The sequence below is a fragment of the Schistocerca gregaria genome, chromosome 9, assembly GCF_023897955.1.
Source record: "Schistocerca gregaria isolate iqSchGreg1 chromosome 9, iqSchGreg1.2, whole genome shotgun sequence".
Classification (NCBI taxonomy): Eukaryota; Metazoa; Arthropoda; class Insecta; order Orthoptera; family Acrididae; genus Schistocerca; species Schistocerca gregaria.
In genome coordinates this window covers 146,185,167-146,203,802 of record NC_064928.1, presented here as the reverse complement: position 1 = coordinate 146,203,802, position 18,636 = coordinate 146,185,167, and the positions used below count along the sequence as shown (strand labels likewise).

General features: G+C 42.8%; 2 protein-coding genes across 4 annotated transcripts in view; one reads left to right on the top strand and one right to left on the bottom strand.

Annotated features, from left to right (window-relative positions):
- Positions 1-18,636, top strand: part of LOC126292231 (centrosomal protein of 164 kDa) — a 625,143-nt gene that overhangs the window by 315,516 nt on the left and 290,991 nt on the right. The window lies entirely within an intron of this gene.
- LOC126292233 (cell cycle control protein 50A) lies at positions 159-2,174 on the bottom strand. Its single transcript, XM_049986108.1, has one exon. The coding sequence runs from the start codon at positions 1,789-1,791 to the stop codon at positions 694-696; it is 1,098 nt and encodes a 365-aa protein (XP_049842065.1). The 5' UTR covers positions 1,792-2,174; the 3' UTR covers positions 159-693.

Here is an 18,636-nt window from a genome sequence, read left to right as displayed (position 1 = left end):
TGGGAATATCTTATGTAGGCTCAGTGAGTATGACTTAAGACTTTGTAACTCATTGCAAATACCATAATTATTTGGCAATTTCAGCACAGTAGTCTCATTGACCTGTATAAGTCTCATAAAGGAAAAATGAGAAAGAACCAAGAGAGATAACACATGGCTTGTGGCATTGTTTTATATTTCCAACAAGTATTCACAAATATATAAAACAAAAATACACTATCAGAATTTAGAAACATTAAATTTCACTTCCAAATGCAACATTGCTGCACAGAGCAGTCTCTCATATATACAAACCATATAATACTCAATACTTCTGTAGTAAAATTAAATACTTTGGTTGAGAAATAAAAGCTCTCAATCTTGCATATGTCTATCACAGAATGCTGTGCATAACACGAATAACACATATTAGATGCGGGCGAGGTAGCGAAGAATTATTAACATTCAACATTATTTAAACACTCTAGCAAATAAATGGACTTTGCACCTAATTACATGAAATCAAATTTCATTAAGAGGCTGTTGCTTTTGTACACAAACAGAGCACTGTAATCGAGTTACTAAAAACTGAAAGGCCTCCTGAAACTGCTAAAGCTTTGCTAGCACCACCGCGTAGGAAAAAAACTCGCACACACAGAAACATCAATGAGATCTTCTGTTTTACAGAAAATTATGTTGCTGTCCACATTACACCTACTGATACGGAGTCCTGGGATTTACGTTTATCATCTCCGAGGTGCTCTTCCCACATTTTACATGGATGAACAGGAACACTATGCCCAGGAAAAGGCAGACGGATCCTACGACTATGTAGGCAATGCCAAGAAACGGATTTTTCCCACCTAGTAGCGACGTGGTTGACAATATCATGTATTTGGTGCCATTAAAGGCGTTTACTTGGTAGTTGTATTGAACCCTTAGAGTGTAGTTACCACGAGGTAGTCCATCGACGTAACCGGTTGCATTATGGTTGACGAGCCGGTAGAGCTTCCTGAACTCTGGCAAGGCTGCAGTTCTCATCCACACAATGAGGTCCTCATTCTGGAAACCGTTGTTCTCCGGGTCGTCGGGGTCGAGCTCGTAGACGGGTTTAGCCCAGCGGAGGGGTTTAGCGTAACCCTGGAAGGCTGCAGACAAGTTTCCGTTGGGTGCAGGTGGGTTGCGAAATTTGATTTGCTTGTCAGACGGCCAGGCGATTCCCTTGCGCAGCATTGGGACTTCCTGATTGTCCATCCGGTGTGAAAGAATCGTCAGTTTATCACTGAAGAGTGAGTTGGCGATAGCACCGCAGGGGGCTATAGGCATTTTGTTGGTAGTGTCGTTCGTGTAATCGTACGGGCTGCAGTCCTTGGAGGGAGGCTGATCGAGTTGGCCCAACAGCTGGTTGTCGTCACGCGACTTTACGTACCGCCGGTGGTTCTGGTAGAAATTGGACAGCCCGTAGTACATGTACACCTTGCCGGCGAATTCTTCGGTGAGTGTGAAGTCCTCCTGACAGATGCACGTCCGGTTCTTGTCGATGACGTCGGAGCATCTTTCTGAGCCGTGTACTCGCTTGTCCGGCAGGTACTCCTTACACTCGGTGTAATCGAGTGTGAATTCCTTTACTTCGTACGAAAAGTGCAGCAGACCTATACCGACAGGGATGAAGGCTATGCCGATGACGAAGAACGTTGGTAGCACTGTCCCGGCTGTCAATATCGGCTGCCATGCTGCCAACCGTTGCTGTTTGAAGGCGCTGTCTGCAGGTCGCTTAGACTTCACAACCGCCTCGTCGATATTAGTCATCATGGGTGGGTCCGTGCTGTGCTGCGTACTTTAACTCAGAGAGGTAAATTCCACGTTACCTTCACGGTCTGTGGCACAGGCGACGTTGTAGCCAGAACAGTGGGAACAACGCAGCAATTGTTTGTCACTGCACGCAAGTGCTTTCACCTTGGCCCCAGGCCAGATTTGGCAAACTACTGTTTCCCTTTCTGATCTTGTGGCAAACACATTCACACGCGTCCGTACTAAATTGAGCACTAAGAACGATTCCTGTCACTTGGTTCTATTCGAATCTAGCACGGGAGGTAAACACGATACTGGCATGCATTCGGCAGCACGGCATTCACGTTACCTTGCAACGCCTCCCTTCGACTGACGCGACCTCACTCTTATGCGCATGCGCAATGGCTGCCGCGGTTCTGACGTCAATATCGCCGATAGGGTGGGGGGCAGCATACAGCTGTCCCTACATCTTAAGCAGCAGCGCAGGTTTGCTGCCGGCTAATAACTAAAGATCGGCAATCATCGGTAGATGTTGAGCAGGAATGTAACTCCGTTCTTGATTACGGAGTGCTAGTTATCGCGCCTAATTTATCCCAGCGTACAACATTTATAACCGAAAAGCCAGTAGTGCGTTATTAGCGAACGCCAAATACTAGCATTTGCCTTTATTCAAGTCTTTTGCTGACCTGTTGATTGACGATCTGAACGTCGATGGATGAGTCTCACTGACGTCGCTTTACAAATAGGAAAAAGTGGAAGTGCAGTCGGTGTGCGTTGATTTGACCTGAGTTTGCTTTTTCTGCCAGTGTTGAAACAAACAATGCAATAGTACTGCTGGTATGACAGGTATTAGGAAAAAAAAAAAAGAAACGTAGTCACGTAGATCAAGCACATATAATTTTATACATCGAATATAAAGTACTAGGGTAAGCTTGCAGCGTCAGTAATGGATTACGGTTTCTTGCGCTCCTACTGAAAAGACCCGCAAGGCTGGAACACGTGATGCGGCGCAGTTTGTTGTGCCATTATGTTACTTCAAAGAATTTTAGCTTCCGACTATAGGCAACACTTTTTTGAAATAATTCTAGTTAATTGCGAATTTTTTGTCCCGTAAAACCTCCACGAACGATTTCGTCATTAATGTCGTAGGGGCAGGGTTAGAAAGCTGCAGCCCTGCTAGAAAAACTTTTTCAGAAACCGACCTCACTTCCTGACCCGCAAGACGCATACCAGCCGTATTAATTCAGCGTCAGTTTGCAGAAAGCCGAAACAGGTAATGGATAACGGCAATTGATCGTTATATCCAGAGCCATTATACGTGAATTTCAAAACAATTTCGTCCATGGCGAAACTAAAACTAGTTTCCCTCGAAACCCCCGTCCACTAACTCTAGATTCTGGATACGATTTTGCTCGTGTTACTAAGGCACCCTCGCGAGACGTATACTATTTACAAGTTACAATGCATATTGGGTGTCTCTTGTCCCAGTGTCTACATATTTTGTGCTACTGGTGCTACAACGGCTGTTAATACTGGGAAATGCGAACATCTCAGCCATGCAGCAAAAACAGTCAACTTGATGGCCACGAATCTTTGTTGGAAATCCAAAATAAAACTCAATAAATCGGGTTTACCGCCCGTTTGCGTTGTTGGTGGGTCTGTCTACTGGACATCTGCTATGGTAACAGAGGTCTTAATTGGTCTTTTCCTCGAAGTTTTGTAGGGGGAAAAAAAAAGTGGTTCGAATGGCTGTGAGCACTATGGGACTTAACATCTGAGGTCACTAATGCCCTAGACTTAGAACCACTTAAACCTGAGGACATCACATACATCCATGCCCGAGGCAGGATTCGAACCTACGACCGTAGCAGCAGCGCGGTTCCGGACTGAAGCGCCTAGAAACGCTCGTCCACAACGGCCGGCGAAGCTTTGTCCATATTGTTGCAGAAAACTCTTCTTTTCTTACAAAAAACCTCTTTCGTCATTGCTATCCTGCTTTTAATTCCAGTACCGCTTACCAGTCGGTTGCTAAACTGCTCCATAGGTATTTAAAGCTTTACACATTTCTCTATTCAGCTTTATCTTTACCCCTTTATTTCCTCCTAGTGCCATAACTTTTGTTGTCTTTGTATTCATATCTAGTTCCTTTAGCTTCAGCGGCATCCACTATAACCTGTATTTCTTTCTCATCTGTTGCTAGAAGGACTATGTCGTTTGCAAACCTCAAAACAGCATATTCTTCTTCTTCCAGTTATTGCCCCATTGCCATCTAGGGAGTAGTGGTCAGTCATATTTTCTAATTTTACGTTGAAAAGGATAGGAGACAATCACCGTGACGTGTATGGCGGAAGATACGTCCCACTGTATTAGTTGTAAGAGCTTTTTCCCGTTCTTTTCTGGGATGAAACACGGGAAAAATGATTGCTTTAATGTCTCGCTGCCGTAAATAATATAATCTTATCGTCACGATCTTTGTGGGTGCGATAAGCAGGGTATTGTAATATATTCCTAGAATCATCTTTTTAAAACCGGTTCTTGAAACTTTGTTAAAAGACTTTCTCGGGATAGACGGAAACTATCCTGAAGTGCCTGCCAATTCAGTATCTCTGTGACACTTTCCCACTGTTCAAACTAACCTGGACCATTCGTGCTGCCCTTCTCTGGATACGTTCAGTATCCCCTGTTAGACCTATTCGACACGGGACACTTGAAACATTTTTAGGGTGGGTTGCAGGAGTGATTTGTAGCCAGCCTCCCTTGTAGACTGCCTTTTTCACAGTATCCTATCAATGAAAAGAAATGTGCCACCTACTTTACATAGACTGAGCCTTTGTCTTATTTCTAGTAAGTGTTACACCAGGTCTTTGTATGAAATGACTGATTCCAGTGGCGACTCATTAACATTATAGTCGTAGGATACAAAGTTTTTTCGTTATGTGATGTGCACAATTTTACATTTCTGAACATTTAAAGCAAATTGCCAATCTTTGCAACACTTTGACATCTGAATATTTATGCAGCTTCTTTCAGACAGTATTTTTGTGCAGTTCATTTGCGATTCTATTTCCTGCGACCCCTTGCTTCCTTCTTGTTGCTGCTGTATGTGCTGCCGTCCGTCACATCATCCAGAGAAAACCCCGAATGAAATTTGACACTTGTGCGGCACTGTTTCAAGAGGGGCAGAACATCGGAGATGCTAACGTGTAAAACGTTCAGTTCAGAGAGGCCATTAAGTCTGGTGGGTTACAATAATGTATATTCTCGGAATTAAAAAGTTGATGTGAAATTTTAGTTGATCCCCACCCCTCCTTTAATGAGATTTGGTGAGATTCTGCGGGATCCTTAGTCCACGCCCCATTATAAGCTCACATAATTAATGGAGGCCCCATCATGAGATAGGCGAGGAAGCAGGCACGGGACGAATTCAGAGACGCGCTGCTAGCGCCGTAACACGTCGGTAAAGCCTGTAAGAAAGTATAACACAAATGCTCGTGGAAATGCAATGACAAGCCTCGGAAGAGAGATGACGTAGTTAACGCTGGGTAAGTTTTGGGGACCTATGATCGAAGTGACTGTGTGACCATTATGTTCGCTGGCCGGTGTGTCCGAGCGTTTCTAGGCGCTTCAGTCTGGAACCGCGCGACCGCTACGGCATCAGGTTCGAGTCCTGCCTCGGGCATGGATGTATGTGATGTCCTTAGATTAGTTAGGTTTTAGTAGTTCTAAGTTCTAGCGGGCTGATGACCTCAGATGTTGAGTCTCATAGTGCTCAGAGCCATTTGAACCATTATGTTCACACCGTCGTGTAACTACGGTACGGATCACGAGGAAGACATAGGAACGATTAGACCGCGTACAGACACACACAAATAACACACGAAAGGAATAGGACAGAAAATCGATAATACTGCTGCCATGTATATTCCGCCATGCACTGTAAAGTGGCTTGTGGTCTGTGCGTAGAGGTAGACCTCCGTTTTATACAAACCACTGTTACTTTTCACGCAAGGAAGTTTCACAGTTGCATTATTAATTCTGAAAATAAAACTGATATTAATTAGATTTATTGCACTTTAATGTGAAATATACTGTCGGAAAAAGTCACAACACCAAAAAGCAATAATGTAGGGTACTGAAATTTCCGGAATACATTTGTCTACAGGATGGTCCATTGATAGTGGGCGGGCCAAATATATCACGAAATAAGCACCAAACGAAAAAACTACAAAGAACGAAACTTGTCTAGCTTGAAGGGGGAAAGCAGATGGCGCTATGGTTGGCCCGCTAGATGGCGCTGCCGTAGGTCAAACGCATATGAAGTGCGTTTTTTTAAATAGGAGCCCCCATTTTTTATTACATATTCGTATGGTACCTAAAGAAATATGAATGTTTTAGTTGGACCGATGTTACTACAAGATGTTTCACTGCATGACAGAATGGCGATGTACTTCCAACATGATGGATGTCCGACATATAGCTCGAGTGCGGTTGAAGCGGTATTGAATAGCATGTTTCATGACAGGTAGATTGGTCGTCGAAGCACCATACCATGGCCCGCACGTTCACCGGGTCTAACGTCCCCGGATTTCTTTCTGTGGGGTAAATTGAAGGATATTTGCTATCGTTATCCACCGACACCGCCTGACAATATGCGTCAGCGCATTGTCGATGCATGTGTGAACATTACGGAAGGCGAACTACGTGCTGTTGAGAGGAATGTCGTTACACGTATTGCCAAATGCATTGAGGTTGACAGACATCATTTAGAGCATTTATTGCATTAATGTGGTATTTACAGGTAATCACGCTGTAACAGCATGCGTTCTCAGAAATGATAAGTTCACAAAGGTACATGTATCACATTGGAAAAACCGGAATAAAATGTTCAAACGTACCTGCGTTCTGTATTTTAATTTAAAAAACCTACCTGTTACCAATTCTTCGTCTAAAATTGTGAGCCATATGTTTGTGACTATTACAGCGCCATCTATCCCAAAGCGAAAAAAGTGGTCCAACTAAAACATTTATATTTCTTTATGTACTACACGAATATGTAATAAAAATGGGGGTTCCTATTAAAAAAAAAAAAAAAAAAAAAAAAAAAAACACAGTTGACATTCGTTTGACCTATGGCTGCGCCATCTAGCGGGGCAACTATAGCGCCATCTGGCTTCCCCCTTCAAGCTAGACAAGTTTCGTTGTTTGTAGTTTTTCGTTTGACGCTTATTTCGTGCGATATTTGGCCCAGTCACGATCAATGGACCACACTTTATACGTGTTTAACATTGCAAGTTCACAGGTTAACGTAAGCGGTAGATAAGCAGTTGAAATGTAATGTCCATATGTGCTCGATTGTAGGAAGATCTGGTGATGAACAGGCCATGCTCTGTAGAGCATGTTGGGTTACAATCATCGGTATGTGGGCTAGTGTTGTCCCGTTGGAAAAGGGACCCTGTAATGCTGTTCATGAATGGCAGCATAACAGGTCAAATCACCAGACTGACATACGAACTCGCATCCCTGACCCTCAAGGTGTGACTCCTGTGTGTGTACCACGCAGACAGGTTGGTTGCATCTGGCCTCCATCTACACTACTGGCCATAAAAGTTGCTACACCAAGAAGAAATGCCGATGATAAACGGGTATTCGTTGGACAAATATATTATACCAGAACTGACATGTTATTACGTTTTCACGCAATTTGGGTGCATAGATCCTGAGAAATCAGTGCCCAGATCAACCACCTCTGGCCGTAAAAACGGCCTTGATGCGCCTGCGCATTGAGTCAAACAGAGCTTGGATCGCGTGTACAGGTACAGCTGCCCATGCAGCTTCAACACGATACCACAGTTCATCAAGAGTAGTGAGTAGTGTATTGTGACGAGCCTGTTGCTCGTCCACCATTGACCAGACGTTTTCAATTGGTGAGAGGTCTGGAGAATATGCTGGCCAAGGCAGCAGTCGAACACTTTCTGTATCCAAAAAGGCCCTTACAGGACGTACAACATGCAGTCGTGTATTATCCTGCTGAAATGTAGGGTTTCGCAAGGATCGAATGAAGGGTGGGACCACGGGTCGTAACATGTCTGAAATGTAACGGCCACTGTTCAAAAGTGCCGGCAACGCGAACAAGAGGTGACCGACACGTGTAATCAATGGTACCCCATACCATCACGCCAGATGATACGCCAGTACGGCAATGACGAATACACGCTTCCAATGTGCGTTCCCCGCGATGTCGCCAAACAGTGATGCGACCAACATGATGCTGTAAACAGTACCAGGATTCATGCGAAAAAATGACGTTTTGCCATTCGTGCACCCAGGTTCGTCGTTGAGTATACCATCGTAGGCGCTCCTGTCTGTGATGCAACGTCAAGGGTAACCGCAGCCACAGTCTCCGAGCTGATAGTACATGCTGCTGCAAACGTTGTCGAACTGTTCGTGCAGATGGTTGTTGTCTTGCAAACGTCCCCATCTGTTGACTCAGGGATCGAGACGTGGCTGCACGATGCATAACACCCATGTGTATAAAATGCCTGTCATCTCGACTGCTAGTTATACGAGGCCGTTGGAATCCAGCACGGCGTTCTGTATTACCCTCCTGAACCCACCGATTCCATATTCTGCTAACAGTCATTAGATCTCGAACAACGCGAGCAGCAATGTCGCGATAAGATAAACCGCAATCGCGATAGGCTACAATCCGACCATTATCAAAGTCGGAAAGGTGATGGTACGCATTTCTCCTCCTTACACGAGGCATCACAACAACGTTTCACCAGGCAACGCCGGTCAACTGCTGTTTGTGTATGAGAAATCGGTTGGAAACTTTCCTCATGTCTGCACGTTGTAGGTGTCGCCACCGGCGCCAACCTGTGTGAATGCTCTGAAAAGCTAATCATTTGCATATCACAGCGTCTTCTTCCTGTCGGTTAAATTTCGCGTCTGTAGAACGTCATCTTCGTGGTGTAGCAATTTTAATGGCCAGTAGTGTTATACACGGCCATCACAGGCACCGAGGCAGAACCAGATTTCTTCTTCCCTCCAATGAGCTTTCGCTTGGCACCACTGAAGTCGCAGATGGCGATGGTTTGAGGTCAGTGGAATGCACGGTGCAGGTCGTCTGTCTCGGAGCTGTCCTTGAAGTAATCGATTTGTAACAGTTCATTGTGTCGCTGTGGTGCCAACTGCTGCAGAGCCCCACACCGAACCCGATGGTCGTCCTTTTATATGGTGCCACGTGGCCATCCGGAGACCGCTCTTCCTGCAACCGTATATTCTCGCGACTACGCAGCATGTCATTCTCAATGGAGAGAAGTCTTCCGAAGTAAAAGTGATTTCAGGTGTGCCGCAGGGGAGTGTCATAGGACCGTTGCTGTTGACAATATACATAAATGAGCTTGTGGATGACATCGGAAGTTCACTGAGGCTTTTTGCAGATGATGCTGTGGTGTATCGAGAGGTTGCAACAATGGAAAATTGTACTGAAATGCAGGAGGATCTGCAGCGAATTGACGCATGGTGCACGGAAAGGCAATCGAATCTCAATGTAGACAAGTGTGATGTACTGCGAATATATAGAAAGATAGTTCCCTTATCATTTAGCTACAAAATAGCAGGTCAGCAATTGGAAGCAGTTAATTCCATAAATTATCTGGGAGTACGCATTAGGAGTGATTTAAAATGGAATGATCATATATAGTTGATCGTCGGTAAAGCAGATGCCAGACTGAGATTCATTGGAAGAATCCTAAGGAAATGCAATCCGAAAACAAAGGAAATAGGTTACAGTACGCATGCTCGCCCACTGCTTGAATACTGCTCAGCAGTCTGGGATCCGTACCAGATAGGGTTGATAGAAGAGATAGGGAAGATCCAACGGAGAGCAGCGCGCTTCGTTACAGGATCATTTAGTAATCGCGAAAGCATTACGGAGATGATAGATAAACTCCAGTGGAAGACTCTGCAGGAGAGACGCTCAGTAGCTCTGTACGGGCTTTTGTTAAAGTTTCGAGAACATACCTTCACCGAAGAGTCAAGCAGTATATTTCTCCCTCCTACGTATATCTCGCGAAGAGACCATGAGGATAAAATCAGAGAGATTAGAGCCCACACAGAAGCATACCGACAATCCTTCTTTCCACGTACAATACGAGACTGGAATAGAAGGGAGAACCGATAGAGGTACTCAGGGTACCCTCCGCCACACACCGTCAGGTGGCTTGCGGAGTATGGATGTAGATGTAGATGTACCGCTCCCAGCAGTCATGTACCGTGGCTACATTCCTGCCAAGTCTTTCTACAATAACGCAGAAGCAATATCGAGCTTCTCGTAGCCATATTACAGAACTTAGTTCAAACTCAGTGAGATGTTGATAACGGCGCCATTGCCGCCTTAAAAGCATTATTCATTAATATCAACTCACCACGTCGAATCTCAAAGGTATCTTACGCTCACGGCCGTTCGAGTGTTTATATAGAGCAAACCTGATTTGCATGATAATGACGGTACTAGCGCCACTCTTATGCGACCGACGCGAAATATGAATAATCTTCTTTAAGATGTAGAAACACGCCTGCCTACTTTCGTTTGTGTCGCACAACCCTCTCTCGGTGTTGCGATATTTTTTTTTTTTTTTCATGGTTATGTGGTCTGGACCGTTTTGCATCCAAGAGAATTTGCTGTTTGTGGTCATTGTTGAGCCTGCAGCTAACGAGGTGGTCATTCCACTGATCTGTCGTAAGTGGAATGACATGAGCATCGTTGTCCGCCCATTACGGGGCATTCACTGCCGCCTGAGCCTCTGCTATTGGCTACACTCGGATGCGGTGTGGTGGGGCGTACGGTCTGCAATACATCTCTCCCGGCCCTTCTCTACTTTCCCGACCTTGAAGCCACTACTCACGTAATTAGCTGCCCAGGCGGCAACACGGAATGAACGAATCCTGCCCAATTCGTTCTACCCGGTAAAATATCTGACAGTGCCGGTTGTCCTCATGGCAGTCACACACACACACACACACACACACACACACACACACACACACACACTATAACCACTTTCTTTTCCCCTCAGCTAACAGCCATTGCCTGGAGGAGTTTTTACCGGTCGCTCTTCAAATCAACAAGAGTATCATCAAAACATACACTGTAAAACAGAAAAATTGAGATAATACGAAACGCTTACATTGACATTAAGTAAAGTACATATTCTATTTCCAGATGGTGACAATTAGTAGATCGAATTGGGAAACACTTTTAAAGTTTACAGGAAACCTACATAATCAGGTATAATTATTAGGAATAATTCATGGCTCTGAGCACTACGCGACCTAACTTCTGAGGTCATCAGTCGCCTAGAACTTAGAACTAATTAAACCTAACTAACCTAAGGACATCACACACATCCATGCCCGAGGCAGAGTTCGAACCTGCGTCCGTAGAGGTCGCTCGGTTCCAGACTGTAGCGCCTAGAACCGGATGGCCACTCCGGCCGGCACAAATAAGGATATTTCAATTCAGATGTACACAGAATGGTACATTTACCACTCACAGATGAAGACAGAGTACAGAACTACAGACAATGAAAAAGATAGCCAAAGACGTGATATAATGAAATTGCACGACACTGTACAGAGAAATATTAAACGAAAGAAAAACAATACTATAGGCAAGCCAGTATAAAAGAAAAGGCACACTACATTCACATACAAGGGTCTAGTATTCGTACAGCGAGATGTTTCCCAAGAGAAAATGTTAAACTAGCATTTCGAACTAGCACCTCTCATAGGCATGCTCTAATACCCAAAGACAATGCATAAAAGGACAAATATAGTACTCCTGAACTGTATAAAATCAATCGCCAACATTGTCACAGCACGTGCGTTGGCCAAACTGGAAGAGAGTTTAAAATACGCTGAGCATTTGAAAACAACTAAACATACATTGAGATTCAAGATAGTATGAAAATTATCCACACCGCAAAGATCCTCTGTTAAACGTTTCGGCAGAATCGGAAATTCTCGTAGAAAAGAAGAACAAAGCGAAAAATTTATTAATCGAACAAAACGAGTTTAATTTGCATGGGTTCTTCAAGGTATTTGATGAAGTGCTGTAGATAAGCAACCAAAATATAATACCTGCCGTGTGGTCCTAACAGAAATATTTTTAATAACGGTTGTGTTGAACGCATTTTTGTAAAGACATTTTCAAATACGTATTTTTTAATGTATTTTGAAAGATATTTTAATTTTTACACACATACTCGTATTTTTTGAAAGATAAGCAGACATGTACAGGTGTGAAATGCCTATAGACACACCCATAAAAGAGGCGACAGAAATGTAAATTATCTGTGCATACACTATACCTTGGACGATCCTAGTGCTGTTATACAGTTAATTTCATCTTTGCGTTGTCAATGTCATCATTTACTACTGTACTTAAAATGTAAGTGTAAGTATTGTAGTACAGCCAGTTTAATCTTTAGAGGTGTCAGCCAACTTAAAACGCCATCTTTAATGCTGTCAGCTAACTTTGAATGGAAGTTACCGTACTGGAAATATTATACCGGGTGATCAAAAAGTCAGTATAAATTTGAAAACTGAATAAATCATGGAATAATATAGATAGAGAGGTACACATTGACACAAATTCTTGGAATGACATGGGGTTTTATTAGAATCAAAAAAATACAAAAGTTCAAAAAAATGTCCGACATATGGCGCTTCATCTGATCACAATAGCAATAATTTGCATAACAAAGTAAGACAAAGCAAAGATGATGTTCTTTACAGTAAATGCTCAATATGTCCACCATCATTCCTCAAAACCACATGTCATTCCAAGCCTGTGTGTCAATTTTTATCTCTCTATCTACATTATTCCGTTCTTTATTAAGTTTTCAAATTTGTTGTTGTTGTGGTCTTCAGTCCTGAGACTGGTTTGATCCAGCTCTCCACGCTACTCTATCCCGTGCAAGCTTCGTCATTTCCCAGTACCTACCGCAACCTACATCCTTCTGAATCTGCTTAGTGTACTCATCTCTTGGTCTCCCTCTACGATTTTTAACCTCCACGCTGCCCTCCAATACTAAATTGGTGATCCCTTAATGCCTCAGAACATGTCCTACCAACCGATCCCTTCTTCTAGTCAAGTTGTGCCACAAACTTCTCTTCTCCCCAATCCTATGCAATACCTCATCATTAGTTACATGATCTACCCATCTAATCTTTAGCATTATTCTGTAGCACCACATTTCAAAAGCTTCTATTCTCTTCTTGTAAGAACTATTTATCATCCATGTTTCACTTCCATACATGGCTACACTCCATACAAATACTTTCAAAAATGACTTCCTGACACTTAAATCTATACTCGATGTTAACAAATTTCTCTTCTTCAGAAACGCTTTCCTTGCCATTGCCAGTTTACATTTATGTCCTCTCTACTTCGACCATCATCACTTATTTTGCTACCCAAATAGCAAAACTTCTTTTCTACTTTAAGTGTCTCATTTCCTAATCTAATTCCCTCAGCAACACCCGACTTAATTCGACTACATTCCATTATCCTCGTTTTGCTATTGTTGATGTTCATCTTATATCCTCCTTTCAAGACAATATCCATTCCGTTCAACTGCTCTTCCAAGTCCTTTGCTGTCTCTGACAGAATTAAAGTGTCATCGGCGAACCTCAAGTTTTTATTTCTTGTCCATGGATTTTAATACCTACTCTGAATTTTTCTTTTGTTTCCTTTACTGCTTGCTCAATATAGAAATTGAATAACATCGGGGAGAGGCTACAACCCTGTCTCAATCCCTTCCCAACCACTGCCTCCCTTTCATGCCCCTCAACTCTTATAACTGCCATCTGGTTTCTGTAAAAATTGTAAATAGCCTTTCGCTCCCTGTATTTTACCCCTGCCAACTTCAGAATTTGAAAGAGAGTATTCCAGTCAACATTGTCAAAAGCTTTCTCTAAGTCTACAAATGCTAGAAACGTAGGTTTGCCCTTCCGTAATCTAGCTTCTAAGATAAGTCGTGGGGTCAGTATTGCCTCACGTGTTCCAACATTTCTACGGAATCCAAACTGATCTTCCCCGAGGTCGGCTTCTACTAGTTTTTCCATTCGTCTGTAAAGAATTCGCGTTAGTATTTTGCAGCTGTGACTTATTAAACTGATAGTTCGGTAATTTTCAAATCTGTCAACACCTGCTTTCTTTGGGATTGGAATTATTATATTCTTCTTGAAGTCTGAGGGTATTTCGCCTGTTTCATACATCTTGCTCACCAGATCCGAAGGCCGTCAGTGGTTCTAATGGAATGTTGTCTACTCCGGGGGCCTTGTTTCGACTCAGGTCTTTCAGTGCTCTGTCAAACTCTTCACGCAGTATCGTATCTCCCATTTCATCTTTATCTACATCCTCTTCCTTTTCCATAATATTGTCCTCAAGTACATCGCCCTTGTATAGACCCTCTATATACTCCTTCCACCTTTCTGCTTTCCCTTCTTTGTTTAGAACTGGGTTTCCATCTGAGCTCTTGATGTTCATGCAAGTGGTTCTCTTTTCTCCAAAGGTCTCTTTAATTTTCCTGTAGGCAGTATATATCTTATCCCTAGTGATACTCGCTTCTACGTCCTCTCATTTGTCCTCTAGCGATCCCTGCTTAGCCATTTTGCACTTCCTGTCGATCTCATTTTTGAGATGTTTGTATTCCTTTTTGCCTGCTTCATTTATATATTTTCTCCTTTCATCAATTAAGTTCAATATATTTCTTCTGTTACCCAAGGAGTTCTACTAGCCCTCGTCTTTTTACCAACTTTGCTATTGAACTTATTAAATAGGTTTGTTTCCTTTTAAATACATTATGGGAGAGACAGTGATCAATGTGTTACACATATTTACTATTAAAAACAGTCTTGATCACGATTTATTTATTAAGGTGCCCGGTTTCGACCACTACTGTGGTCATCTTCAAACCATTGAGTAGGAACCTCTTTCTGCTGGGGAATAGTAGTGATTCTCCAGCAGAAAGAGGTTCCTACTCAATGGTGTGAAGATGACCACAGGAGTGGTCGAAACCGGTCACCTTAATAAACAAATTGTGATCCAAACTGTTTTTAATAGTAAAAAAGCGTTTGTTTCCGTTCATTACCAAAATACCACTCTCAGCAGGCCGGCCGGTGTGGCCGAGCGGTTCTAGGCGCTACAGTCTGGAACCGCGCTAACGCTACGGTCGCAGGTTCGAATCCCGCCTCGGGATGTCTTTAGGTTAGTTAGGTTTAAGTGGTTCTAAGTTCTAGGGAACTGATGACCTCAGAAGTTAAGTCCCACAGTGCTCAGAATCATTTGAACCTCTTTGGGCAAACGCATCTTTACAAAGTTCTGTATCAGATGTCGTTTACTCTGTATAACCTTCGGGAAACCGGCGTGTTTTTTGTCGATGTTTGACTTGTAACAGATATTAGGTTTAAAGTGTGTATCTCCTACCAAAATCACGTGAAAGTTCGGAAATGCACGTTTGTTGTAGATGTCTATAATGTCCCGCACAATCTGAAAATGTTTTAATTTGGGCGAGAGCTACATTTTTTTTTAATACGTGAAATACATGATTTCGAAGAGGCGCGTCAAAGGCTTCATTAATTTGTTTTATTTCTTACTTTTAAAGAATTAATTTCGCAAAACATTAGACGGATTTTTTAAGTCTTTGCCCACACCACTAAAACTAATATTTCATCTTTGCTGTCGTGCGAGAATTAAAATGATACTGTATCGTCCTTTACAAAACAACATTTGAAAACCGAGTTAAGTATTTCTAGCATTGCTTCGCTACCGTCTTTATTTCTGCTACGATAGTCGTTGAAGACCTTGCAGTTCTGACAACGAAACACGTTTCATTTAGCGAACCTGTGTCAATGCGGCATTTGTAGAGACTCAGCTACAAACCGCTGGAGTTGCCGCGGTGATTCGCGACTGGGAATGAAGCCTGGATCTTACAACAGCAGTCAAGTCAGCACAGTGGGGAGGGGCTGGTGAACGCGTGCCGGAGAAGTTAACGACTAGGGTGATCAGATGCAACTGTTTAAAAAGGAGGACAAACAGCTTCAAAAAGGAGCACAAAGGGAGAAAAAAGAGGGCACATCAAACGGGTCAACTGCAGATGGGGATACCACCCGTCAGCTTTGGACAAGTCACGTGACTGCCGGGAATTACCGGCATAACTAGTAGTTAATTGTTACTGATGGTCAGGTGGTGGTTAGCTGAGCAACATAAAAAAAAATTAAAAACAATGATTGTGGTGACTGTTTTGTTATGTCAACAACACGGAATTGTTTACAAAGCGAAAAACAAAAACGGTTCAAATGGCTCTGAGCACTATGGGACTTAACATCTATGGTCATCAGTCCCCTAGAACTTAGAACTACTTAAACCTAACCAACCTAAGGACATCACACAACACCCAGTCATCAAAAGCGAAATACGTAAGACCGTTCACCTCCCTTCATTCGACGCACCGCTACCAACATCTACAATTCAGGCCGCAGCTGACGACATGTAAACTACACTTTAACCTTCCGAATACAGATAAATTGAATGACTATGAAACAATGAAATAAAACCATGACAGTCAATCTGTCGAGTTATTTCTTACCTTTATTGGCCACTGAGACGTACGTTCCAGCTCCACATATCTTACATTACGCTTCAAATTCATTTCTCCCTTTCTTAAAGCCGGATATTTTCAGGAAAGGACATGAGAAAATGTACACTTTCGTTTAGGCGTAGCCAAATATTTTACGTAACTCACTCGGTTAAAAATTACACTCACAAATCACACGTGCACTACAGGAAGCTAATCCAATACAAAGCGAAGATACGAAACGAAAATTTGAAATAACTGATATTTGCATTCGCTTGTAGGTAGATCAACGATAACATCGACGATTCTGGTCCCACCTACTAACACCGTCTTCGTGCGTGTTCATCACGAAGGCTGTGCCAATAGTTAAAGTATTTAAGAAAAGTGCAATAGAACGGGACGAATTGTAAATTTAACTGTATTACGCTCAACTTGGCGAAAAAGCCGGGACACTGTAAAAATTAGACGGACCCCGGGCAAAGAGCTAAAAAGGAGGACGTGTCCGGATTAATCCGGACGTCTGGTCACCTAGTAACCACCTAATTGTCAACTAGAAGAAACAATTACAAATCGCGAGTCGTCTCATTGTTTGTCAGTCATTTCTCGCTTGAGCGCGAAAGCAGTCGTGGAGTAATAGTGATGTGCGGCTGGTAGAAAGGTCGGCACTTGGAAGGAAGGTCACTCGAAGGCTAAAGTTCAACGCCCCGCTGACATGAGGTCGTTGGAAACGCGGCACGGGTTCGATTGAACAGAGAATAGGGACACTGGCTGCGGCATTGTCGGAGGAACTATCCCGGCATTCGCCTGAAGAGCTCGTAAGCCGCTTTCCGTTTCGGTTAAATAATATCTGATTTGTTAGTCTGAAAAAAGTGATAGTAATAAAATAATGAAGATAGGTTTGATCATCTTGCTCGGGTTGGAGGCGCCTGTTGGCCTGTTTCCAGGTTTCTGATTTAAATGTGGGTTTTTAACCCTTTATTTAGTGTAATTGTAAGAAAATATAAAATCGGGGATCAAAATTTTTACCTCAGAACTAGATGAACGTATAGCTTACTTAAAAATGATACAAAGTCATTAAATGCATGAAGTGCTCAAAGGACTTGTAAGTTCAAAAATATTCAAATGTGTATGAAATCTTATGGCACTTAACCGCTAAGGTCATCAGTCCCTAAGCTTACACACTACTTAACCTAAATTATCCTAAGGACAACAACACACACCCATCCCCAAGGGAGGACTCGAACCTCCGCCAGGACCACACGCACAGTCCATGACCGCAAGCCTAAGACCGCTCGGCTAATCCCGCGCGGCGGACTTCTAAGTCCCAACGAGATTGTACAGGCGAAGCACATTAAGGGACTGAGAAGTCCCAAAAGAATCATACAGCTCAGATTATTGCTTCTGGTTACCTATAAAAACAGTTCTTTTTCCATTAATACACAAAAAATACAACACTCTGAACGCTTTGAATGAAGTCTAAATTTCAGCTTCGTATGAGCAAAGTTCACAACTGCCTCTTGAACTGACAAATGTTGGCCCGTGACATCCTGTTTTCTGAAAACGTACATCGTTTAGTAACGAAAGTGCGTCTTTCCTCTCTTTGGAGTTGAAAGAGAAGAATTTTGGTCCCGTTTGGATCCGTGTTCTCTTTTACGTCAGAGAACGAAATACATTAAGTCACAAGAATAATTTCCATCATTACAGAAAGCAGTCTGTATTAATACGTTTTGGACTTGATGTATGTTTCATGAAGAGACCTCACCATTTGAGCTTTACTTACGCCTGCCATTTGTTTATTATAATCTTGTAAAAGTGTCGGTGCCTCCACTTTGATCTTCGTTCCATCTTTCTGGGCTCTGAACTCAATGCCAGTTTCATTTCCATGATAATTTGAAAGCAAGTCAAATTACTGCCCTGGATCTGATGGGGCTGCAAAGTCCCATTCATATTTTATGTTATAACTGAATTTTACAATGGTACTGTATTGATATTTTATCCACATTAGCATCACACATCAAAAAACGTTTTGCACCGCCTCAGTTCCGAGAGTTCCACAACCTGTCCAGAAAATTGGAATAGAGATCAGAATAAACATAATTTACCCCCTTTTTAATGTTCATGAAAGCGAGACCTTCAGAGGCGGTGGTCCAGATTGCTGTACACGCCGGTACCTCTAATACCCAGTAGCACGTCCTCTTGCATTGATGCATGCCTATATTCG